Genomic DNA, 27,195 nt, shown 5'->3' on the forward strand with positions numbered 1-27,195 from the left:
ATGAAACGTTTTATCTATTGCTTTCTGTGTAGGAAAGGAGTAAATGATTTCAATATAGTTTAGTTTAATGCCATGGCAACGAATGTCACGTAGCCGAAGAGAGCACCGCGATCCATCTCTGTTTGTGGAGAACTACCTCTTCAGACAGTTTGCCTATGTTCGTAAACGTTTGCTTGCTTATGTTCGTTTAACGGAAAATGTTTAAAATCGTTCGCGAACGTTCGCCTATGTTTGCGATTCTGAACACACCTCTGGTTTAAACATAGTTTAATATTAATCCTGGTTAAATTTAACCCTTTGGTAATCTCAGTTTAAACTCCATTTAAACTGAGATTAAATTTAAATCCGTTGCACCAGCAATTTCAAACCTAGTTTAATCCTGGTTTAACAGTTATATTTAAACCACCTCTGGAGGAGGTTTATGTTAGGTTTATCGCTGTTTTCTTGACAACATGGCTGCATATCTTCGCTGGATGGCGTTAGAGGAAAGAGTTCCTCGCAGGAAAATTAGAGATAGGTTAAATCCAATGGAATTTTACGAAAATATCGAGTTTTCACAGCGGTATAGATTCACCAAAGAATCTGTCATATGCCTCAATGGGAAGGTTGGACCAGCTATCAAGCATCAAAGTCAGAGGACTTTCAGTTTCTCTCGCTGTATTCCTCTCTGCTGCGCCATCATCGTCGTATGGGTTAGGGAGGGGGGAAATCTGCTGCGGGATCATATTAATGATTTTTTTCGATAGAGGGTCCGTAATCATTGGTGGTGGTCCTCCGCCAGTTTTAAACATCCCCCTCCTATCTTCTGCCGCATCCTTTTTTGCCTTTGCCTTTAAGTTCTTCCAGCAGGCTTTCAGTTGCGACTTGTCCCTCACCTCCTTAATGCCAGTTGAGCCATTGAAGCGCTCCGCTAACATGACCCAGGTTTCCTCCTTTTTTTCCAGCGTAACGCTGTCAGTCCTTTTATCCTCAATTATAATCCCAAAGTCCTCCATCAATTCCGACAGCAACATCTTTTCAAATGTTGAAAAGTTCGATCCTCTTTGACGTGCCATCTCTTAATAAATGTAACAAGTGTTCACTGTCAGTGTCAACTGTAACAGTTAAGGTAAATTAACGGTTATCTTTATTCAAGTGAATCGTTGTTTTTTTTCACGATGTAGGCTAGAAAAAAGAAAAACCAGGATATAAAATTGTGGATTATATTGTGCAATTTGTTCACATTTCGCCGGGATCCATCATGGCAGACTGAACACAAACTAATCCTATTTTAATCCTTGTTTAAACTAGGTTAACTAATCCAGAGTTAAAACTAAGATGTGCAACGCATCTCGGATTAATTATAAACCAGTTTAAACCTAGATTTACTAACCCTAGATTAACCCTAAACCAGGATTAATTTAATCCATGTTGGGGCAACCCAGCCTGAGTGTTTAAAGTGTATCGTAGTTTATATTTGTATTGTATTTAATTGTTTAATCGAATTTAGCAAGTAAACTGAGTGTTTAAAATGTATCGTAGTCTAGCTAGCTTGTGTTAACGTTCAACGCGATCATCAGTTGCAAGGCAGGTTTGGAATAATCAAACGCAGATTACATAGGCGGTCAAATTTTCACCCCCGGTACAATTTTGCTGTGACACCCTCTTGTCTACTTTCAAGACTCAAGAAAAGTAAGAGTTTGCTTGGATGTGTGTGTGTAGTTTGAAAAATGCACTCCCTGCCGGCGACTTTCATTGGTTAATGCTGCAATTTTGTCCCGCCAACGGACGATCTGCTTCATACGGATACGAATCACTTTTGCTACACTTGTACCATATAGACGTGTTGCAAAACTATCCACAAGATAAACAACAGCTGAGACTCGTAGCAGCAGATTCGAGCAGTTGTATAACCGATGGACCTGTGCTCGTTCATTAAAATGGTCATTGAACATAGCGATCTATATAATTTCATTTGTGGGGAAATAGAATAGAATAGAATATCTTTATTGTCATTGTAACTAGTACAACAAAATTAAGTGCAGTCCTTGTTCAGTGCAAAAACATCACATTGAGGTAGTACATATAAATAAATAAATAAAAACTATCATCAACTAAGTACACTAAAAAACCCATACGACACACCCACACAAACATTCACATTTATAAATGTGCCTACACAAATGTGATACACTACACAACTATGTTCTGGTAGCAACATTTAGTGAAGTTATGGCTGTTGGATAAAAACTGTTTTGTAGTCTGTTTGTTCTTGATTAAATGGACCTGTATCTCCTGCCTGATGGCAGTAGTTCAAAAACAGTTTGTGACTGGGGTGTGATGTGTCCTGCAGGACGGATTTGGCCTTTTTAAGGCAGCGGAAGCTGTTCGTCCAGAGAGGGAAGAGGGCAGCCGGTGATTTTCTGCGCTGCCTTTATGACCCCCTGGCAGTGTTGGGAAAGTTCACTTTCTACATGAACTAGTTCAAAGTTCAGTTCACAAATTTTAAAATGAACTAGTTCAGTTCAACGTTCATAATTCAACATTTTGAACTAAGTTCACAGTTCCAAAAAATGATCTAGTTCATAGTTCTTTTTTTCAATATGTTGCTGTGAGCTATTCGTTTTTTCCGGTATTTTGAACATTGAGCCCGCTTTGTGGTTTGTCTCGGATGAAATAGAGTGGTTGAATCAAGTATCGTAGCGAAATACAGTTTCTATCGTGTTTTATTGCACATTTAGCGCATTTTGTAAATCCCATTGATTTCTGTTGGAAGGCTCATTGCTTGTTGGCCGGAAACGTAAAGGCGGGGTTCACGTTTGGTTGTAGTCTTTTTGCTCGGTTCTATCCATACTGTTGACACGGAGAACCGAGTGAAAAGACTACAACCAAACGTAAACAGACCCCTTTTCCGTTTCCGGCCAACAAGCAATGAGGCATTCTAGTCCGCTGAGCTATGAGCCAGAGAATTAACGTTATGGATTGTACATATTCATAATTCGAAATTCGTCTCAGCCTTTACACCACAGATACTATAGGGTCTAAAGCATATAACCGCGTTGTCTGATTACAGTTTAATTCATTTTTCCACATTTTAACAGCTATCGTTTTGAAAAAATAATCACCCCGCCATTCGTTTCAATGGGAATCGGCGTTGCAATACTTTCAACATAAAGTGTACATATTTATAATTGGAAATTCGTCCCAGCCTTTATACGACAGATACTATAGGGTCTATAGCATATAACCGCATTTTCTGATTACAGTTTAATGTAACAGTAAACTGAACTCACCGCAACTTCAAATTAACCACACGGAGAGTAGCATGGCAACCGGTCAAACAACACGGCGTTTTGCGCGCGCATCCGCCGTGTTGATAAACAAATAACCCCCATATTGAACGAAGTTAAACTAAGCTAGTGTCCCGTTCACAGGCACCAGAATGAACGAGTTCACAGTAACGTTCATCAGGCAGTAATACAGTACGTTCAGTTCACGTTCGCCCAAAATATGAACGAGTTCATGAACTACCGTTCAATGAACGCGTTCGGGCACAACACTGCCCCCTGGAGCCTTTTCCTCTGTGCCACAGTGCAGCTTGAGAACCAGACACACAGACAGTAGATCAATATGCTCTCTATTGAGCAGCGGTAGAAGGACACCAGCAGTTTCTGGGGGATGTTGTTCCTCCTGAGAACTCTCAGGAAGTATAGTCTCTGCTGGGCCTTCTTCACTAGCCCAGTAGTGTTGACGCCCCAGGTCAGGTCCTCCATGATGTTCACTCCCAAGAAGCGGAAGTCAGAGACCCTCTCCACACAGACCCCACCTATCATCAGCGGCTGGATGACCGTCTTCTTCCTCCTATAATCCACAACGAGCTCCTTGGTCTTTGTTGTATTGAGGAGCAAGTTGTTAGCACTGCACCACCCCACCAAACGCTCCACCTCGTCTCTGTAGGCGGTCTCATCCCCCCTTGAGATGAGCCCCATTACTGTGGTGTCATCTGCGAATTTGACGAAGGTGTTGCTGTGGTGGGCGGGAGTGCAGTCGTTGGTATAGAGGGAATAGAGCAGGGGAATCAGCACACAGCCCTGTGGGGAGTCAGTGCTGAGGCTGAGGGCGGTGGAGGTGTGGGGGCCCACTCTTACCCTCTGAGTGCGGTCCGTTAAAAAGTCCTTAATCCAAAGGCAGGTTGAGTGTGGTATTCCAATGTCAGACAGTTTGAGCACCAGTCTGTGGGGGAGGATTGTATTAAAAGCTGAGCTAAAGTCCATGAAGAGCAGCCGAGCATAGCTCCCCTGCTGCTCCAGGTGGGATTATGCAGCATGGAGTTACATATATATTATGGAGAAATATTTCACAGATGTGCAACTTCTGATGCATTAGTTCACATTTGGGTTTACGAATGCACAAATTTTGTGCATGTTCTCAGATTATGAAACACGGGTGTGTGAATGTGTTTGCACCACCTGCGCTGCAATGATTGTAGCAAAAGGGTCAAGTGCATGACTCTTTGAAGTTGTGATGCACAGGATAGGATTTGTGAACCTGTAACACAGACTTGTGAACTCGTAGACCCTATTTTGTGTTACCTTCATAACAAACCTGGGTAGATTTAATGTTTTCAAATAAAATGCGTGAATTAGTATAGATGTAACTGAGATACCAGTGACAAATTATAGCCAAACTATACTGGTATGAGTTTAAAAGTTTTAAAATGTCACAACATGAATTGATAATATTTTGACATGAGTGTATGCATGAACAAATTCTCACCGGGATTGCAATGCTGCTATGTTTACTTCAGCAATCCACTTAAATTGAGATGGTCATCAAGAAGAGGACCAGTACCGGCCCGGGGGTTGAAGGTGGGATATGCACTCTTAACCCTTACACATTGGATGGTCATGATATATGAACTTGATGAAGGTAATGCTGGAAACATGAATGTTGTATTATCTATATCAAAATGACACATTTATTAAATTCCTTTTAAGGCATACACTCTGATTCACCAACAAGTGTGGAAAGTGTTTCAGAGACATGTAAGTAAAGACATTTCCTCCCTTCATTCTTTTAATCAGAAGCATAGTGGGGTCGGATGCATGTGTAATTTTTCTCAGTCATTTCAAATTGGTGTTAAAGTTTGGTTTTCACTTCTAAGTTGAAGTTTAGGGTCTATAGAAAAATTTGAGTCCGAGTGTCAAACACACAGATAAAAAATGGCCTCTAGGGGGCGCCGCAAAATATGTAAACTGCTACAACTTTTGATTAGATTAACCAAATTTAACAAATGAGGTATGTATGGATTCAGAATTAAAAGGAGAAACTGGTATGCTAAGCATTTGGTGACCAGATAAAAATAAATACACTTTTAGCCCAAAATATTACATGGACACAAGCGAAATTATGCTTTTTTAAAGATAAAGTCTGAAAATATCCTCACAGTTGCTAAGGAATTTTACTTTTTAATGTTATTTCACAAGTCAAGACTGTGTGGTGATTAAACTGAAATTGAAATGCTCCTCACTCTTCTATTCTATGCCCTAGGAGGCGCCGCAAAATGTAGTAACAGCCATGAACTTTCTATGTATGGATTTAGGATCAGGTGTCTCAACTTTTTTCAGTCAGTCAATCAATCAATCAATCAATCAATCAATCAATCAATCAATCAAGCCAACAAGCCATCATTTTATTCACAAGAAATGTTCACAAAATAACTTTATATCTGGAAGAAAGTAAATCAATAACAATAAGAAGATAAACAAGTTTTTCTGGCATTCAAAAAATGAACAGAGGACCATAGGGCTAACATTTATTCTGAGAACTTCACTCTACAATGATAACTATAATTGACTTCTTTGATTTATTCTATGTCAGTCTTAGAAGTTCTGACATGTGCACTTGCACAGACGTGTGCACTTTAACTTCGCCTTCATGCACTTGCACCGAGAACTGGCAGGTCGACTTGTACAAGTACTTGTACAACCACACTTCACATCTAGTTGGAATACGTCTTTGGCAAGTGGTAGCGTAGTCCAAATGGGAAGAAGTTTGCTGTCCTCTTCTTTCCACCCATGGTCAGTGGGGTTGTTGTCAGGCATTATAGACCTAAATGAATGAATGCATAAATGCATGGTTTTTTTGTGATTATATAGTACTCAAATCCATACAGGTGCATACTTACATGTGGGCTGTTGTCCAGATGCTTGCTTGGAAGACCCTCCTTTTGAGATGTAGATCCAAAGCATCCATTGTTGGGGGGATTCTTTCAACATCCCTCGTCTTCTGTGAGAATAGCCTCATTCGAAGAAGATCAACATCATTTTCCTCATTTGATTCACTGGAGAACAGCCTACAGACAAAGTTTACTGCTTCTTTCAGCCTTGGAGAGGTTTGGAATGGAGTCTCAATGATGGTTGCGAACTCCTCTGTCAAGTTTGGTTTGCACTTCGTGCATCAATTTGCAGCAGGATCGCTTACCCCTGAACTTGAAAGAAGATGTGCTGTCTGATCCCGTGAATGCGTGGAAGAGAGCCATGGCTTTACATGTTTCTGTGCCCAGTTTTGTGGCAAGAGTGTTCAGGGAGATCATTCTTGATGTCTTTCCAGTTTTGAAGCAGATCCAGATTTCTGCAGTTGCATTCAAAGCCTTGATATGATGGAAATTACTCAGCAGGATTACGACAACATCTGTGTCTCCAGTATAGACCATCCTAACTGATGCTGTTTGGAGGGCATGGAGAAGATGCACTAGGACACGAGTGAATGCACTAGGACGCGATCCATTGGAGGACTGTTTCCAACATGGTGGACGCAATCATCTGCTGTTATGTAGACATCTTTGTCATCTGGGAACTGTCCATTTGTTACAAGCGCAGTTGACAGGAATGAAAACAGTTCTGTCTTATTATCCTCATTTGCCAGAAATGCCTGCCAATCTCTTGGGACTTTGGCAGTGCCAGAGATGCATTGTCGGGTGCCTGATCCTCGCTTTTCTCTTGTTCCTCCTTTGATTGTCAAAGCACGATACTGGTCCCAGACGATGTCCACTCGTGTTGATCTTTTCAGTTCACGTTGAACTCTTGGGCAGAACACCTTGTCGAAGTAGGACTCAAGGTCTTCCCTTGGACAGTTGTGCCAGGCAGTGAATGGATAAGTGCTCCACCATCAATGACAATGAAATCATAAAGATCTGGTGCAACTATCTCCTCACTGTCAGATATTCCTCCACTCTTAGGATTCCCCAGGATGTAAAACAACAAATCTGATTTCGTACAGGAGTTGAGGGATCCTTCGCATGACAATGCAGGTGGGTATGGAGAAGACTCGTGGCAGAAAAAATCTTCCAAATTCCCACTCCGGCTTTCCAGCACAATGAAAGCTTTCCCATAAAGCTCTGCATGACGTTTGAAGTGCTGCATCCTCAGTTTAGCTGCTGTCTTCTTGCGTGTTTTCTTCTCATGGAACAACATCAAGTTGTTTCGCTTGATCGGAGCTGTCAGTGGTGTGTCATGTGAGTCCAGCACATTCTTTTTGAAGTTGTTGTACTGCTCTTGTCCCATTGACTCAACTTTAAGGACCGATGCTGCAAATGCTTCAAATGCTGAGGATCTGTAAAGCTGACGACATGATTTGTGCCAGGATACACGATTCTGCTGCATCAATTCTTCATCTGGAAGATCTACATCTGGGTGGGGAGCCGCACCAATAGCTCTAAATTGACTCACAAGGTTGATGATTTCTTTGTAGGCTCCCACTCTACGACTGGCAACTGGATTCGCAAGAGGGCAAACAAGTTGTTCCTCAGTTTCTTTTTGGCACAGAATGCACAATTCCCATTTTCTTGCCTCAGCCATCTCATAAAAACAGAATTCAAGCAGCCCATACCCTGCTTGTTGAACTCCTGTATTTTGTCAACAGGAAAGATAAAATATAATAGTTTTGTGTTTACCTTTTTGTACCAAATCAAACTTAAGTATGTTATGTAAAATAAACAATATAATAAAAAATAAAATAAAATTTACGCAAGTGCAAGACCCAGTAGACCTATTCATTCCATCCTGCTGCCAGCATTAAAGTTAGCTTTAACTGGTGCTAGCAAAATTACTAATGTTAATGCTAGCTACTGTTTGGATTTATTAGCTACTAGCTGTGGTTGATATTTCACAATTTATCACACATTATTTGTCGTACAAGTTCATTAAAAACATAACTTAGCATCCAAACATGTTCATTGTTGTTTTCTTACCTTCAACATACCAATATTGCCAGAGAGAAATTAGCACAGATGCTTGATTGTCAAATGAAGGGAAATGTGTCTGCTAGTCTGCCCTCTTGTGGCAGTAGATGGCATAACTCTACTATAACCTTATTTTTCATGGATGAAAGCAGCAAAATAATTAAAAAGTGCAACAATAACAAAAGGCCTGCAAGTTGGGTGCTTCATATCACGTAGGCTATATGCAGCCATATTTGTGTACGGGTATCCTAGCTATGTTTGTGCTATAGGGATATTCTGAACACCAATCTTAAATCCAGTCGAGTCATTACACAGCCTTTATTTACAATAACTTTAAAAATCATGTTTCATAGCAACTTTGAGGACATTTCCAGACTTTATCTCCAAAAAAAGCATAATTTTGCTTGTGTCCATGTAATATTTTGGGATAAAAGTGTATTTATTTTTATCTGGTCACCAAATGCTTGGTATACCTGTTTCTCCTTTTAATTCTGAATCCATAAATACCTCATATGTTAAAATTGGATAATCTAATCAAAAGCTGTAGCAGTTTACATATTTTGCGGCGCCCCCTAGAGGCCATTTTTCATTTGTGTGTTTGACACTCGGACTCAAATTTTTCTGTAGACCCTAAACTTCAACTTGGAAGTGAAAACCAAACTTTAACACGAATTTGAAATGACTGAGCCTTATACGACCCCACTATAATTGAATTCCCCCAAAATAGGAAGAATTACTTTATGAGCAACTTGAAACACATGTTATAACTAATGATGGGAATATGAACAACCATAACTAACAGATTCACTTGCATGCAAAAAGGTACACTTCAATAAATAAACAAAAGTAGAATCATTAGGGAACCATGATTCCTAATAATAATGGTTATTAATATTGAATTGTCTACATCACTGCAGACTGAGATGGGAGGAGTGGGAGAGTTTTTACATACGACAAAAAGATTTCAAGACTTCAGATTTCAGTGCACATGGTAAATTCCTTGGCCTTTTTTGGGGGTAGAGAAAGAAAAGACTATGATTTGCTATGACCCAGGCTGTGTAATTCCCTGGGTTCCCCATCGAAGTGCCAGAGAGATTTCGTTCACTGCTGACATCTGTCTGCTGATAACCGTGACAGACGATAGCCAACAGTTACAAACTGCTATTTAAATCAATGTGTATTGATGGTAAAACAAAGACATGAAAAAATGACCGAAAATGCAGGATGTATAATAATAATAATAGTAAGTGCTGAGTGCTGTACAATGTGAGGTTGAAAATATGTTTTGAAAAAGCCACACAGATTAAGACGTAAAGAAACATTAAATAGCTTAAATCAAGTGAAGGGATATGATCAAAGTTCAAAAAGTCTAAATGGAGTCAACAATGTTTAAAATTGTAATGGTTGGAAACAAATAAAGTGACAGCTGAAAGAAAAGCGCAAAGCATTGCTAAAAATTCAGAAATGTAAATGGAATTGAACTGAAGAATCTGAAAGTTTAAATGTATTGCCCTGCAATGCTAAAAAATCTGGAAGCTGAAATTTAAAACTGACAGACTGAATTACATTATCTTAAGAAGCAAAGTTCTGAAATTCATTGTTACAAAAGCTGGAAACTAAACTGTAATACTGTATAAGCTGGAAGATTGTAGTAGTAGTGGTACTAGCTGTAGTAGTAGTAGTAGTAGTAGTAATGGTAGTAGTAGTAGTAGCAGCTGAAATAGTACTAGTAGTACTAGTAGTAGTAGTAGTAGTAGCTGAAGTAATAACAAACATTCTGAGTTTGGGGTTATCAGCTTTACGGAAAGTTGGTTAGATGAAACCATAAGCAACAAGGAAATTATCATTAATAATTACAGTATAGTAGAAAAGGTTGCAGGGTTTGTGTATATGTGCGCTCCAGGGGCGGATCTAGAAAAATATTCATGGGGTGGCAAGAGGGGGGCAGGAGATTTTGAGGGGTGGCACCCTGTGGCAGAAGTATATACAGTATGCCGATTTAATTAAAGCCATATCAATCAATATTTACTTGGAAAGCCTCCACATTTAGATATTTTGACTCGATAACATTATACTTAATTTATTGTGGGATGAGTAAAGCCTTGCATTTAAACATAAAAGGTTTCAGACAAAATTGAATTAATTATTACTGAATAATTACAAAATCAACCTGCCTTACAACAAACACCTGCACTATTACACCAGCAGGGGGCATGGGGCTAAAAATATATGCAAAGAGAGCTGCAATATATACTTTAGTTAACAATAACTCCTTGGTATTTGTCCATGAGATATTCCTATCAGATGTCAATCATCAGTCCAACTTGAGTGCAAATATCACTTTATTCACCGATTCCAATAATTTACATACAATATAGATATACAACCATTAATATAAATATTGTGTGGAATTTTCAGGTTCATTTTCCCATGTTTGTAGGTTCTACATGTAATTTTAATATTTGTAATATTATTATCTTGTGGCTGAATGATGCCATAAGAATCTGAAAATGTTCATTATTATAACAGCATGAAAAATAAGGCTTTGTCATCATTTATTAGGCTCAGTGGTTAGCAGAACATGACGTTGGCATGCCTACAGGAGCTGAATGCGGCGATTACCATGTTGTTCAGCAAAACGCCTCACAAACTTGGGGGGCAATATTTCCTGGCTGTGTCACGTTAACATTGTACCGGGGGCGAAAATTTTACCGGGTACTGGTTGTCCGTCGCCTGGCAACGGACAACTGATTACGTAAGGGGTTGTCCGTTGCCAGGCAGGTTTCAATCGCGCTCATGTTGCCGAAGACTAAATAATATAATACAGATAACGGATCGCTAGATAACACTTGTTTTTACTTTATATTTGTATTGCATTTAATTGTTTAATCGAATTTAGCTAGTAAACTGAGTGTTTAATGTGTATCATAGTCTAGCTAGCTTGTGTTAATTTAATTTCCTTAATTTAATTTAATTTAGAGAATAGATTATAGGTAATAGATGGATAGATAATAGATAGATAGATGGGTAGATAGGTGAGCAGGCATTTACTAACTGGTAAATGTTTTTTATTATTATTATTCACGTTATCCCCATAACATTTAGCTATTACTGTGTAGGGAAATAGATAAATACAATGCAATACAATACAAATATGAAGTTAGGAACGCTAATAAATGTAATTTGTAAAATAAGTGTTATCTGTCTTGTCGCGCTCAATGAACGAGTTCGCGAATGTTCAAGAACCTTCCCACGTCATTCGACACGATCGCCCGTTGCCCGTTGCCAGGCAACGGGCGACGCGATCGTCTGTTGCCAGGCAGGTTTGGAATGGATTACTATGGATGACGTAGGTACAATTTTAACGTGACAGCTGCATTCACTTGCAGTCGGACATTTGAAACTCGCTTTTGTAAATGTCTTGTAAAAGCAAAAAAATATATATAAAAAAATGGGGCTACCGCCCCAGTTGGCAGCGCAACTGGGGTGGCAGCTGGGGTGGCAAGGCTTTTTTTAGGGTGGCAGTTGCCACCCTACAGTTGTGGCAGTTGCCACCCTACATACCGCTCAGATGTAGCATTTGACTGTAGAGATGACATTGTTAGTGATTAAGAGATTGTTTGGATGGACATATGTTTACCAAAAAACCAATCCCATTTTATTTGAGGCTTGCTACAGACCGCCAGGCCATGGTACTTTCTATGACAAGCTAGAACAGGTTCTCTTGAGTCTATCAGAATAAGAGAGCTCTGAGCTGATTTTAATGGGGGATCTGAACACAAAGGTGTCACGCTCTGCTAGGGCTGTCAAAATTGCTCAAAAATGACATTCGAATGTTCGTTTGGAAAAAAATCACGAATTCGAACTATTCGAATATCTGGTTGCCTATTTTACGCAGTTGCCGTCAATATGTCAATAATGCGACAAAAGCATGGTTCAAATTAGTGGGATATATATATATATATATATATATATATACGTCTCGTTGAGAGTGCTGGTGGGCGGCGGCTTCCTGCTGGGCATTTCCTTACTTTAAAACGAGGGACATCGCGAACAGACAGAGGCTCATTCACAAAGCAGTTAGGCGCTTGTACCGCGGGAGTGTTTTTTCACATTCGAATATTATGAGGGACATCGCGAACAGACAGAGGCTCACTCACAAAGCAGATAGGCGCTTGTGTAACCGAGCGTTGGCACTTAGATATTTATATGACAAGAATGACACAAGCGTGGAAGGGAAAATAGTCTTGTTTACTTAGTACATATCAGAAGTCACCCAGTCACAGCGTGAGAGCTGGAATACCTATATCCAAGTACGGAAACCCCGAGGGGATAAAATACATTCGCTCTTCACAATACTAGTCTGTTACACTTGTACCGCGGGAGTGTTTTTTCACATTCGAATATTATGAGGGACATCGCGAACAGACAGAGGCTCATTCACAAAGCAGATAGAGGCGCTTGTACCGCGGGAGTGTTTTTTCACATTCGAATATTAATTTTCACGTTCGAATTCGCGTTTTTGGATACATTTCGAACGAATATTCGAACTTCGAATATTCGTTGACAGCCCTACGCTCTGCTCAGCCTACCTGCAAAAAGCTTGAGGGTCTGTGTCATTCTTTTGGTTTTGAACAGCTGGTAAAACAGACCACGAGGATAGGCAAGACTTGCGAGAGTATTATTGATCTGATTTTAGTTTCAGACAAAACTAAAATATCGCAAAGTGGCACTATTACTTTTGGCGTAAGTGATCACAATATATTTTTTTGCACAAGAAAAATAGGTAAAAACCTTTCACTCTCACAAGTCTGTAGTATCAAGATAATTTAAACAATATTCCCAGGAAACCTTTACGATGCTTGTTGATGAGGTGGACTGGTCCCCCGTATTAAATGTTCATGTGTTAACATAGCATGTTCACAGTTTAAAGACATATTTAAAAAAAATAATCAACAAGGTGGCCCCTCTTAGACAGACCAGAGTGAATCAGCGCTCAAGCGCATGGTTTGACAAAAATATGCATAATGCTATTAATACCAGGGAAATGGCACATAAAACGTAAGTAAGGCACAGGAACTTATCAGAGGCGCAAAATCAACTCACTATAAGATAAATCAAAATGCCAAATAAAACACGACATAAATTGTATTTCGCTACGATACTTGATGAGGAACATCAACGAACACAACTTACCAATCGATGAGTTGCACATTTCTGAAAACGAAGGTTAAGGGGCGTTTGTGAATGCCCATAGCCAGCCATTGTGAAGCAGGCAGTGGCGATTCGAAATTAGCCAAATACTGGAGACAGAACCAATATTCAAAATGTCGGTGTTAACCACTCTATTTCATCCTAGATAAACCAGAAAATTAATTAGAAGGGGGAGTTAGAAGGGGCTCAATGTTCAAAATACCAGAATTGTCCTTTACTGATATGTCAGACTCCTGCGCATGTTACCTATTCCTGTACGCTGATGACTCAGCACTGTTGATGTCCCATAAACATCAATCCACCTTATAGTCAGGTGGCTTAGCAATAAAATGCAAATTTTTTCCACATGCTCTCCATCACTATACCTTTCAATTTAGAGGGGGTTCCACTTAATCAAGATGGTGGAAGGCGGCCATCTTGGATTTCCAAGATTTTCGCATGTCAAACCTATAAATGTCAATAAATCAGCTTCCAAGTCACTTAGAAGGTCAATCTTGGTGTCAAAAATTACATTTCCTGGGTCAATGAATGCAGTAAAGATGTTAGGAATATCAGTAAGTGATGTTTTACCAACAGTAGATCAAGATGGTGGAAGGCGGCCATCTTGGATTTACAAAACTTCTGCTATAAATGCTAATAAATCAGCTTCCAAGCCACTTTGAAGGTTAATCTTGGTGTCAAAATATACATTTTCTTGGTCAATGAATGCAATAAAGGTATTGAGAATATCATTAGATAATTATTTATGCCAAAAATATATTAATTCTGGACACAGAATATAAAGGTAAACTGAACTTTAATGTTACACAAACAGGGGAAACAGTGGTGCACAAAAAATAACAAACCCCTTCCCTAAAATAATTTCCCTTTGTGATAAAAAATCATCGTGCATCGTCCTGTATCGTGCTCAGCCTTTGTCCAACAGCATGCAGGGGAGAGAGAGAAGCGGAACCAGTACATCAGACCCCCCCTAGAATTTCATTTACCTTCCCCCCCTCCCCCCCAAAACCAACCCTCCTTTCTTATTAGTTTGCTAGTGTATTTAGTTGGTGTAACATTTGCAACTGCAAAGGCCTGTGCAATTCCACTGTGCTTTTTTGCATGAGCACCTTGCCGTACAGTCCTTTATACAACTGCATTTGATTAGTTCACTGCAGGCTTTTGAAGCGATTGGCAAGGTGCTCCACACAGGAAGCCAGGCCTGGCTGTCTACATCCAGTGTCCATCCCCATCCTTCAGGGCTGGGTATTGGCTGCTGGGTTTTTTCGGATGTTGACCAGATCCCAGACTGGTAAGTGACTCTTTTCACGTGTTGGATCAGTGCTCCTTGGGTTGGTGGAATATGTTCCATTGCCTTGGTCTTCTGGCAGAACAACTCTCTTCTTACACCATTCACTGGTTCCAATTCACTCGTCTTGTCATAAAGAACAACAGTGAAGCGCTCCAGACATCGGAAGTGTTGGGCATCTATGGTCACAGCAGTGTGCGGATTTGCTGCTATGTAGTTGAATGCCTGTGTGACCTCTGGGTAGGAGTTCCAAGCAATCCATGCTGACTTCTTCCCCTTCCCACAGAATGCTGAGGTTGTGTCACAGCCTGTGTAGCAGTGGAAGACTGGAAGAGCGGTTGACTTGTCCTTTCCCAGAGCGTGGCTGATGGTATTTACATGCAGATAGGTGTAGTTCTTGCCAGTGCCAAAAGCAATCCAGATGTTTGCAGCTGGATACTGGGTGAGCAGGGCATGGAACTTGCCAATGAGGATCACAACAACATCTGTATCCACAGTGCGCACCAAGCAGGTAGAAGAGCCATGCTCCAGGGCATCAAGCAGGTGGATCAGTATCCTAGTATCGGCCTCTTCATGGTTGCATGGCAGCATGGAGTGGCTGGTGTCTGTGCCGACCACTCTGGTTCCAGAGGTAATGAAGACCAGCTTCCCCTCTGGCCACACAGTGGACTCAATCTTCCCTGAGATGAAGGTGAAGAGTTCCTCCTTGTTCTTAGGGTCACGCAGGAAATCTGGCCAATTCCCCGGCAGCTTGTTCTGACCAGACACCTTCCGTCGTATCCCTTTGCCTCGCTTCTCCCTGGTTGACTCTTTTAGACTGCTGGGGAAGTAAGTATCCCAGACGACGTCAACTCTTTTAGAGGTCCACAAGTGTTTCATGATGTGGGGAATAAAGACACAGCTGGCATATTCTTCAAACGTGGTGATGTTGGTAGGGGACAGGAAGTGGACCACAGCAGCTCCGTCAAGTACTTTGACATCAAAAGTAGCAGGAGGTTCCGGTTGTGTCTTCTGTGCAAGGACGTTTAGCAGATCTGACTTCTTTCCCAGCCGTAGTTTCCCTCTATCAGATAGAGAAGGAGGGTATGGATGGTTTTCGTGCTCAAAGAAGGTGCTCAGGTCCCCCTCTCTGTGTTGAGTGGCTATGTACAATCATGAGAAGAGTGCCACATCATCCTTCAACATTGAGATCTGCCCTGCCTGCTTGCTCTTGGTCTTGGGTGTTGGGCATCTGAAGAGCGGCAGCGAGTTATGTTTGATGGGCTCATGGATGGAGTGTGTGCGGTCCACTATCACTGTCTTATTGTAGTTGTTGTACTGATCCCTGCCCACTGATTCCACAGTGCGGACAGTGTTGACCACAGACCCGTCAATCACATTCCGTGTGTCCAGCGTAAGTAGCTCTGGGGTGTTGTCTAGGAACGGATTGCTCATCCCACTGATGGTGGTCACCAGAGTGAGGGCTTGGCCTTTGAATATCTTCTGTGTGGACAGTCCTTCTTCGTGATGTTGTTGTTTCTTGACTTCTTCTGACATATACTCTTGCTCAAACTCTTTTAGGAGTCGTGCTTGTTCAGGCCCTGCGATCATCCACTTCTTGAAGGCAGAGGGATTTTCTGTGAGTCCCACTGCACCCCCGGAACCCTTCACCAGATCGTTGTTCTGCTCATGAGCCTGATCTATCGGCATGCTAGAGAATCTGTTTGTGGTCTTGTTAACGACCCAATGGCCATGTTCTTCATATTCCCTGTGAATGGATGAGGGCAAGCTTTCCATGTCGCGAATGTGGACAGGGATCCATCGTGCGTAGTTCTGGTGATCAAGGGCAAAGAACCATGGAACAAGAGCCTTGAGTGTCTCCACATAGAGTGGAAAATCCTGTTCTCTGTGGGCCCGCACAAATATCAGACCCAGAAGTTCCATGTTGAGGATGGTATCCCAGTACTGGAATGTTGGACTCTTTCTGATCATGTCTTGTCTCCAGGCTTCTTTGGTCTTCTCATCATGTGGTCCCTCAGGCATCATGTCCAAGAAGGCATTGTGCTGCAGCTTTGCCAGTGCCAGGGCGCTCACTTGATGGGCATGTCTTGTCCTGGTGAGGTGGGATGCTTTGAGGAAGGAGTCGGTTGTGCCAGTGGATGCAATGCCCGCCTCAGTCAGTGCTGTGGTCCATCCAGAAGCTTCCAAATAGTCACCAAATGTCTTCCACATTGCCATTTCGATATGGAGGCCGCCAAACATGACTACACATTTGTCTTCACCATGTGTTTGAGGCCAGTTCCACTGAACATATTTGGCCAGTGCGTACAGTGGTGCGTCCACAGCCATTACTGGGATCTGTCCTGGATTCAGGAACTGTGTGGCTTCACGCTGTACATCCATCCCATGCTTGATCATGGAAGCCGTAGCAGCCTTCTCGTAGAACAGTGGCAAGAGCTGAGTGAGAGCAGGCTGCAGGTCATCTGATGCATCATGTAGAGATGCGTGGTAGGCTGACCAGGCCACAATGTCTCCCTGGTCTAGCTCCTCCTTTTCGATCACCTTCAGTGAATGCTCAATCCAGCATTCCTCTTTCACATGTGCTCCACTAAGGTGTCCCTCGATTGTTTTTGTCGGATTGGGTGTCTTGGGAACAGCCACATTAGCCTTCTTGAGTGCAACTGCCGGCACATTGGTGAAGTTGTCAGGTAAGCGATGATTCCTTTTTGTTTCTGGCGAAGGCATGCCTATTCCATCCTGGCAGTGTCCCACATTAGACATGGAGGGGAACTGAAAAAGACTGATGCCTGTGCCATGGAAGGACCCTTTGGCTGTGGTGCTTGATGGGTTATGATCAATGTTGTCGAGAGCACTAACAGTGAAGAGGCCTCAGGGCTCTAAACTAACATTTTTCACTGGTTGCACTGGTGCGCCTAACTTTTTTTCTTAGGTGCACCAGCACAAAAGTTAGGTGCACCCAAATTGTCGACCATATCGCATTCAACACTGCAGTTTTACAGGTTCACGTTTTTTAAATAGCTGTCCATATAGGCAATATTGACTTGTAAATGATGAACTAAGAATCTGGTCAACATAAAGTTCTTTATTTTAATAATTATTGCAGCTTCACTGAGCTGCAATTTAAACCTAAAACATCTGAAGATAAGTGGAATAAAAAGAAAATCTAAATGAAGTGTTTTAAACTGAAACTTCAAACTGAACTTCTCATGGCTCCAGGTCTTATGGACTATCCTCAATTGCAGTCACATGCCCCTCTGATGGCCAACTCATGTAGTTTGGCCTTCTTGATCTTTGGCCTTGGCTAAACCAGCTTCCCACACTCTCTCTAGCGTCAAAATCTTCCAGACTTGGTCCCTCTACACTGATTCTTATCAGATCTTCAACTGTGTCTGAATGGAGGGATGCCCTCGTGTCTGATTTGATCCTCTTCTGTGCAGAGAATCCTCTTTCACAAACTGCAGCTGAGACAGGGAGGACCAGCATAATGTGTACAAGATGCAGGATGTTCTGGAAAAAAATACATTCAAGAGATTTATTTAAGCAATGTGTGTTAGATGGCAAAACTGACACAATCTTAAGAAAGAACATTAACAAAAACTGACCTTGTACTGTGAGCAGTAGGGCTCTCTGGTCAACATGAGCTCCCAAAGGCTGAGGTAGGTCTTGTCTTTGAACATCCTTGCAATTAATAGCTTTAAGCCCACAAACTCTTCTTTTGCAAGGTCAGTGTTTACACCATTTCTGAAAATGATGTGGATTACACAGCTAATCAGCGTTCACATACCAAAATATACGTACTGAAATTTCGTTGTACCTGTTACAATGACAATAAAGATATTCTATTCTACATGAACAAAATATCTACCACCACCAGCACACATAATATTTTAGTAATCCACCAGCTACCTTCTCAGAACTGTGGAGAAGTGATCCAAGAGAAATGCAAGGTCATCAGCACCATGGTCTACTAAGTCTTCTTGGTTCTCTGGCCAGCTATCGTGATTGAAAATGTTGAAGCATTTGACAGCCTTGGTTGTGTCAGACCCGGAAGCACTCTCCCCTATTGTAAGAACAAATACATTTTAGTTAATGAGTAACAATATTTCTCATCTACATGTGTTTATAAGACAGGTGACTACACTTACCTAGGAGGCTACTGAATCTTGCTTTCAGATGTTTTACAGTGGATATGATCGTTGCATCCATTACTTTTTCAAGTTTAGTGCCACCAACACTATCTCCTGCCAGCTCTGATGCTTGTCCTTTGAGTGTTATTGTCTGTGTGTTGCATAAACCATAAATAGAGATTGTGAGTTAGATATTAGAAATATTTGTACAAATAGACTGTTCTCTGTTTAAATGGGAGGCAGAACCACATACCCGGAATTTGTAGATTGCCATTTCACCCATTTCTTGCTGCCTCCTCCTCTGCAGCCTCATGTCAGCCAGGAACTCTGACAGTCTTCCCCCAGGCTTGGGTCTCACAGCCATTGCCTCTGTGGTCACCAGCAGTTTTTCAAGGCCACAAACTGCCTGTTTAGATATTTCAGTGCAGTATTATTAACACAGCTGAAGATGACCACAAACACAATTCAAATTTGCACATTTCCCTTACCTGTGGTAAGATGATGTCATTCCTCTGAAGCAGGAGGCTAAACTTACTAATGCCACTGAACATGTCTGCAATAACATGGCAAAAGGCCACAAAGGTAGCATCTTCCATTGATTTCTTAACCTGTACCATACAACAATAAAAATTAGTCACATAGAACATTGATGAACTAAATTCCTAAAAATACATCAATAACAAGTGGCTCTAATGAAAGGAATATCCTGAAAGAATGCACTGGCCTTTGTAGCTCGGCCTGCAATGTCTGCATTGGCAGAGGAGCCTGCCAAATGGTCCATATGGTAGTACACAGCAGTGAACTGTCCTGGTTTAAGAAAGGTCTCCAAGGCCCTTGAAACATGTGGGAGCCACCTTGTCCCCTTCACCCCACTGGGCATCAGCACATTTACCCCCAAGTCAGCCCCAATGACCCTGAGCTCTCTCATTGATTTTGGGCTGAAATGGTAAGTCTTCCAAATTAAATGTAGAAGGTCGTACAATTGCCCCATCATTTGATTGTCCCTCTGCACTGACAGCATTGCCAATTCCAATCTGAAACGATAGTCACATTTTAAGTATAGATATATCTGCTCTATAAAAGAAAATAACAGTGACTTAAGGGTTTCAGTCATACCTTATCTTCTAGTCTTACCTGTGAGGCATGCAGTGGAAAGGCACAATGTGATCACCTGCCTCTTGCTGCAAAAGGGCTATGACACCCCCTTTGTAGCCCAAATTAACAGCAGCACCATCAGCACCCAGAGCAATAATTTTCTCCAGCCAGTTACTGCACTGGTCCCCAAGAACAGCAAATGCTTTCTTTGAGGCAGCATAAATTCCTAATTAAACAAATAAAAAAAAGAACACAATTTATTTCCCAGATCAAGAGTTTATAATGCAATCTACTTTTTAATTTTCATTTCATTATAAATATATTTTTTAAAATTTTCAGTAATTACAATATAACATATGCAGAACTGAAACGGTAGGCATATGGATATAGGCTAAATGACATTTACCTTGGGCATGGGCATGCTGGACCTCGATGTGTCCAATCAGTATATTCACCGGTCCTCCTCTCTGCAAGATACGACCATACACAATGACGCATTCCTTTTTGGCGATGTCTGTGTCTCCGTCGATCAGGAATGCCATGTATGCACTGTTCGCAATTTGCACCGATGTATTTTTTTTCAGAGTATCTGCGATGACTCCAATAAATTGGGCGCACATGACATCATTGCTGTAGGTCGGGTTTACGTTCAAGCCATTTTTCTTGTGAAGAATTATTTCGGACTTGAATTTAGTGAAGGGAAGTTCTTCTTTTGCAATATTGTAGGCAATGTTAAACTTGATCATCATCTCGGCCTCATCTGATGTTCTGTTTGCTGCTTCCTGCCGCTGAAAGGCAGCGGGGAGAGGGGACACTGTGGCAGTGCATTTATCGCGGCATGTAATGTGTTTCATGGATGCATTGTGCTTTTTCAGAGTTTCAATACGAAATGTATTGGAACCAGTCACAAAAGCACTATTACCGGCCATGGTCTTCCCACACTCTTTACAGTAAATGCAGTGCATCTCGTTGCCGGATTTATCGTATCTTAGCCAGGGAAACTGGTCAAGCCACTCTCTTCTAAATGCATACACTTTCCTCCTTTTAATTTCGGCGGGCTGTGGCTCGGAGTTGATCGTGTGCGGCTCATTAGCCGATGCCGTCTCCTGATTAGGGCCTGACATAACCTGGGAAGTTGAAGGGAGATCCGTGTCAGAGCACTCGTTCGGATCAGGCCTTAACTTATTAACATTTTTAACGAAAAAGCTTTCAATCGTTCTTTTCATCTTGATCTTGTCATCCACTCCACATTAAGGTGCCCAGATTTCTGAAATGAAAATCGGGGACATTTTCAATGCGGCGCCGTGAAAAATCATAAAATATTAACATAAATAAATATCGTAAATATCATCAAGATGTAAATAATAATAATTACCAAGTCAAAACATATGAGTATATTAATATTATACATGACTGAGGGCATCAGCTAATCAGATGGTCTGCATTTATAACTAGGCTACTACAGTCATTAGTCCACACAGCCCGACACAAAATACAGAAGTTAGCCTAACAGACACAACTATCAACCATTGATTTATTATTAATTCATTTATTATTTTTAACAGATTCGAGTCATGTTCCTATGCCTACAGGAAAATCATATGTTACCAAAGCAGTCTTCCACCTAAATTCAATAAATAAATTAATCTATACACAACATACCATTTATGACCGCTGATCTTCTTTTCTTTCCTTTTTGCCGCCTCTAGATTTTTGTCGTTGACGCTGCTGCATCTGGTCGTACGTCCTGATAACGTCTGTAGGCTACGTCATACGACGTCTTCTCTGGCGATGCTTTAAATGGCTACCGCAATAACTGGTTTTTGTGTCTGCGCGCATATTTCCCTCATTCAGTGTCAAAATCTGGTCGATGTCTGGTCACCAGGCGCGTCGTTAGACCTGGGCATTCGAGGCTATAGCCCCGGATCTTTTGGGAATAGCCCCGGATCGCTGGGGCTATAATGCTGAAAATAGCGTAATGCTGAAAATAGCCCCGTAGAGTTTACTTCTTTGTGATTGAATTACCAGCAGCCACAGATGCAACATTGTAGCGAGTGAAACCTCAAAATTCTGCCGTGTCCAATCCATGTATGGGCAGATTTAGAATAATTTGTTGCAAAATGTTGCAAATTCAACGTTGATATTCTTTCTTCTCTATGCATAGCGCATCTCGTCGATATTGCTGTTTCTTGCTGCTAGCCTTTTAGTGAGATCAGAGTGTTGAGAAGGACAGTACCAAAATATCTTTGGCAAGATGGATATAAGAAGAGAGAACCGCAGTAAATTCAACCCGGTCCACTTGACATCGGGTAGGTGCATGACAGTGGTACCGTAAAACGTCAATAGCCCGGGCTATTATTTGTTTTCTATCACTGAACTATCGAACAAAACTCTTGCTCAGCAACGATGGGAAATAGCAAATGCATTATTTAAACCAGTATGAATATTACCGTAGGCCTATATGTTTACCAGGCAATTGAATAACGCCTGCACACACACACACAGGCACGCACGCACGCACACGCAGAGTAGTAATCGGGAGAGTTGGGAGAATTCCCTGTGGCCCGTTAGCGTTTCGGGCGGCGCCGGGTCAACGTCGCAATTGAGCGCCCCCTCCCGAAGTGGTACAGCCCAGATCGGCCTTGAACTGCGATTGGTCAGAAAGACGTAACAGCTAATGACAACATTGAACTCTCATGCAGGCTCGAACAGAGTGACACACAAACTCTCTCTCACATACACACACACACACACACACACACACATAGTTTTTCACCCACTCCGTATCCAGCTTATTCCATGCTTAAAGCACCCAGGCTACTATGCGGCGAGCTGGGGCTCTGATGTTATCCCCTGCGGTTTTTTCTTTTTGAACAGCTGGTTGCACCGGTGCGACCTCTGATTTTTTTTAGTCGCACCATTGAGAAATTAGGTCGCATGTGCGACCAAATTGGTCGCACTTTAGAGCCCTGGGCCTTTGCGTAGCTGAGCAGGACACACAACACCGTTCTTCTCAATGTTCTCACAGACAGCTGTAGCCAGCTGATTCTCCACTTCCACCACCCGATCATAGCTGACACCGAGGCCCAAATCAAAGAGCTGTGTTATCACTTTCTTTGACCTGGTCTGCGTGTGCATACTTAGTCCGATGTAAAGTGGCAAGGGTGGTTCGTACTCCAGTGAATGTCGTGATTTGGAGGTTGAAGCCTTCTTCTTACAGTTAAACAAGATGGTCTGTGAGATAGTGAGGCAGGCCTGGGAGTCAGTAGTGCTCTGATCCTTCAGGTCTGCACCGACCAGCATCATTGTGACCAGGGTCTTGAGACTGGTGGGAACAGAGTTCTGCTGGCATTCCGAGGGGAACGAGGCATTGAACCTGAATCCAGCAGAGTTGAATATATCACGGCGCACAAGTTTGGCAGCCTTGGCTAGAATCAGTGCATCCTCCACATGGTCAGAGTTCAATGTCTGCTTCAACATTTCCTGCATTCCTGGTTCAAAAACAAGTACCACATTCTTTCCATCTCTTTGCTCCTGAGCATAGGGAAAGTACTTCAGGACTTGTTCCTTGAAGCGGACCTTGTTGATTTCCTTTGTGATACCAAGCTTGAGCAGGCGGTTTTCATACAGTTCACGCAGGGATGAGAACTTGAAGTGGAATTGACCACCTTCCACTGAATTTTCCACATGGCTGACAAGCTCTACAAAGGCTTTGGATTTGATTTGTCTCTCTTGTTTCTTACAGTCTGAGGGGTTTTGGCGTTGTCTTGTTAGCGATCGATGTCGATTTCGAAATCCAGTCAAGCAAGTCAGGTGATATTTTGCCTCTAAAGCAATGACGTCACCACCCGCAAGTCTGCTTGATAGTTCCGTATCACCCAGTTCTGTGGCCTTAACCTTGAGATTCTCATCTGCATCAAGACTCTCGTAGTTGTGAAGTCGTCCATCAGACTTTCCACAAAACAAACATGCGCTCTTGTCCAGAGGCTCACGCCGCTGTCGTTTCTCAGCTGCAGCACAGGTTTCAGAAAAACTAGCTCTCGCCCTCTTCCGTGCTCTTTCCAGTTTGTCTGCACAGAATTTAAAGTGACAAGACTTATGCCACTGTGCACGATGCCTGGCGAACTGCTCCACATTACTGGCCTCATCAAAAGGAAGTGGTACTGGCAGTTGATTCAGCTCCCTGAAAGAATTCACATTGTCCAGGAAGGATTTGTATGGCTCAGAATTCTCTTCAAATCCATCCGCATTTAAAGGGCATCGGAGTGGTTCATGACTAGACTTTTGGCATACAATACACAATGTCCAATCCATAATGTGCACCAGATCATTAGTTCAAGTATGGCCCTGTCTTGTATCGTATCAGCTTGTCTATGACAGTTCCTCTGATCCTGCAATATGACCAGCAAAATACTATTAGGCTTATTTTACCAGTAAAAAACACATGGCAATGACTGACCTTGAAGAAATAGCCTACTCTGCCTTATCTACCCTTACCTCTAATATTAGCCCATGCTTTCTTTTCTGAAAGAAACCTCGCTCTGCTTTCTCAATGACGAATTTTATGAACATAAAAACCACTGGACAGAAGTTACTAGCTTACATTAGCTAATGTTACAGGTAGAGCTGTACGTTAGGGCTTTGACTTTTGGCCAAAAATCACATTCGAAGTTCGTTTGTTTATTAATATTAGTATTCGAATATATTTGAATATTTATTAATAATATTTTGACCATTAAATGCCTTCAGTAATACCTGGGCTGAATCCGAATACTTAGTACATACTATTTATGTTCAGTGTCTACTACTTGACCGCACTACACTTAGTACGGTCTACAGCTATGCGTAGAACGCCTAGAACGGTCTACAGCTATGCGTAGAACGCCTCTGAACTCTTCCGAACACCGCCGTTACTCCACCGGATGTTTGGAGATGACGTGTCTCCCCTCAGATTCCGTACTACACAATGCACACTGAGCATTCGGACGCGCTATATTTGTGGCGTACTACAAAATGCATACTATAAGTATGAGTATTCGGATTCAGCCCTGGATTGGGCTTTGCGAGGTTTGTTTACAGGCGTTGCTATGGTTACCGGTCTTGCGTGTTCCAACGGTTTATTATGTTTCTAATAAATCGCTGTCTAATCAATACTTCATTCACTGCCTCTTCCGTGGTCATGGCAATATTATGAATAGACTGCATGGGTTCTCCGACGTCTCTCCCTCTTGGCCTGCCCATAACAGGTTCGAATATTAAGGGCTGCCTAATATTCGTTCAAATTTTGATATTTTTTTTGATATTCGAATCACGAAGTTCGAAGTCAAAGCCCTACTGTACGTATAATCTCCCTCTGTCTATTCCCCATCAATTCACAAGCACAAGAGAAAAAGTATTTTGTACTTACATTTAATACCCCTGGAATTCACTGGAAGTTGATTGAAGATGGTATAGTTAGTAGTGTTGTTATAACCAGTCAACTGAACCAACGATCTTTTCACCAAACTGACAAAACCTTGTTAAACTGTCAAAAATCCATCAACATTCCGTGCATGAGCTACTGTCCATTCTATTGGCTCCATTCTATTTTGAAGACTTGTGCTGGCTGCACAAGTGTAATTTAAGGCTCTCACAAATAATAGTATGGGTATATTATACATTTTCTGAATCATCAGAGTGCCTTGAGTATTGAAGTTGTTGAGTTTTGTGTCCCTGATGTTCCTTCATGCCCCAAGGATAAAAGAAAGCATGCAGTTTAGGCGGAAATTGTGATAAAATGTGTTATTTCTAGTTTAAAGACGTCATGTGACCTCTGCGTTTGTCCGACAGATTCAGTCCTGGGCTTAAATGAAAGCCTAAAAGGTCCCCTTTCCAATGATACCAAGCACCATATTATAGAATATTGACAATATCCCTATCATGAGCCTAAACCAGATATACACCAGATCTCAAAAACGGAATTTATCTTAGGGGGTTAATAACCTCATGAGCTGAAAAAAAGTGATTTCGCTACCACCCCTGCACTGCTATCGTGATTTTTCTAGTACTAGGGGACGGGTGTATACCTTGCCAAAAAACAATGATAGCATTTGTCCCCCCGATGATACTGATCAACCCCCCTGGCTCATGGACTAATTGTAACTAAGATAATTGTCAACTAATTTGACTAATTGTGTAAATAGCATGCAAAAAAAATGATCTACTGTTGGTAAAACATCACTTACTGATATTCCTAACATCTTTACTGCATTCATTGACCCAGCAAATGTACATTTTGACACCAAGATTGACCTTCTAAGTGACTTGGAAGCTGATATATTGACATTTATAAGTTTTACATGCGAAAATCTTGGAAATCCAAGATGGCCGCCTTCCACCATCTTGATTAAGTGGAACCCCCTCTAAATTGAAAGGTATGGTGATGGAGAACCTGTGGAAAAAATGTGGTGCTTTTGTCCGCCGTGTCCCCATTTTTCTCAAATCTGGTCCTAAGCCGCCTGACTATTAGGCTACGTTTACACGATGACGGTCTGAACAGAAGACGCAAAAAAGTCGCGTCTTCACTTTTTATTCCGCGTTTAGACGAGCGTTTTCGTGAGGAAATCTGCGTGCATACGGTGACGCAAAAGTGTGTGGAATTCGATTGGGTATGCATGCCAGGCGGCTAGGTGGTGCTGTGATACACTATCACACAACACCGCCATGTCTGAGCGCATGCGTAGAATCTTCCTTCTTCTCTTATCTGTGCCGCAAAAACCAAAAAGATCCTTCTCTGTTCAGTAATACTATCTACATATCCTGTACATTTCGTGGAAAGACTCCTGTACGCTTGTTAGAGCTGCCAGAGCAGCTTGAAGGTCTGACGCATGGAAATAATCTGCCATGTTTGTTTATTTCCTTGTACTGGCACATGTATGTGACGTAAACGCGTACGCGACGTGAGCAGATCTGAGCAGTGTTTTGCGTCTTGGCAGTGTAGACGAAACGCTACGGCGGAGCGTATTCAATTTCCACTCTGGAGGTTGGTTTCAGATTTATGCGTTTTCATGCCCCAAAAACGCCGTCACCGTCTAAACGAAAGGCACTTCCGATAAAATATTTTGTCGTTTTTACCCGCAAGCGTCCTCGTGTAAACGGGGCCTTAGAGAGCACCCTCAGCACAGCGCAAGCTGTGTAGCATGGAAAAATCGGTGAAACACTGCCATTCAGAATGCATTGGTTTACATTTCGATATTTGGAGCACCGTTATT

The 27,195-nt window shown here is 41.8% G+C and overlaps 2 protein-coding genes and 1 long non-coding RNA gene across 5 annotated transcripts in view; 1 reads left to right on the plus strand and 2 right to left on the minus strand.

Annotated features, from left to right (window-relative positions):
• The window catches only part of dnai3 (dynein axonemal intermediate chain 3), a 167,364-nt gene that overhangs the window by 11,519 nt on the left and 128,650 nt on the right, over positions 1–27,195 (plus strand). Inside the window, exon 1 of one of the 2 annotated variants that reach the window (XM_060066854.1) lies at positions 4,706–4,847. The exons of the other annotated variant lie outside the window; for it this stretch is intronic. Within the exon in view, the coding sequence (XP_059922837.1) occupies positions 4,805–4,847 (43 nt within the window). The 5' untranslated portion in view covers positions 4,706–4,804. Of the gene's footprint in view, positions 1–4,705; positions 4,848–27,195 lie in introns of those variants that run through there. 2 annotated transcript variants of the gene reach the window in all.
• On the minus strand, positions 17,592–22,541 carry LOC132469121 (uncharacterized). Its single transcript, XR_009528359.1, has 2 exons — positions 22,284–22,541; positions 17,592–18,012 (listed from the first exon to the last, which is right to left on the minus strand). It is a non-coding gene; the product is annotated as an uncharacterized LOC132469121 (long non-coding RNA).
• On the minus strand, positions 18,119–21,517 carry LOC132469120 (zinc finger protein 862-like). Of its 2 annotated transcripts, XM_060067023.1 has the most exons (8): positions 20,352–21,515; positions 19,985–20,171; positions 19,339–19,884; positions 19,104–19,256; positions 18,869–19,001; positions 18,630–18,783; positions 18,326–18,464; positions 18,119–18,230 (listed from the first exon to the last, which is right to left on the minus strand). In XM_060067023.1, the coding sequence occupies exons 1-3, from the start codon at positions 21,169–21,171 to the stop codon at positions 19,524–19,526; spliced, it is 1,368 nt and encodes a 455-aa protein (XP_059923006.1). In that variant the 5' UTR covers positions 21,172–21,515; the 3' UTR covers positions 18,119–18,230; positions 18,326–18,464; positions 18,630–18,783; positions 18,869–19,001; positions 19,104–19,256; positions 19,339–19,523. The 2 variants fall into 2 exon arrangements, with proteins under 2 accessions (XP_059923006.1, XP_059923007.1); XM_060067024.1 differs by having other exon boundaries at positions 19,339–20,171; positions 20,352–21,517.

This window comes from Gadus macrocephalus, chromosome 12, assembly GCF_031168955.1.
Source record: "Gadus macrocephalus chromosome 12, ASM3116895v1".
Lineage (NCBI taxonomy): Eukaryota > Metazoa > Chordata > Actinopteri > Gadiformes > Gadidae > Gadus > Gadus macrocephalus.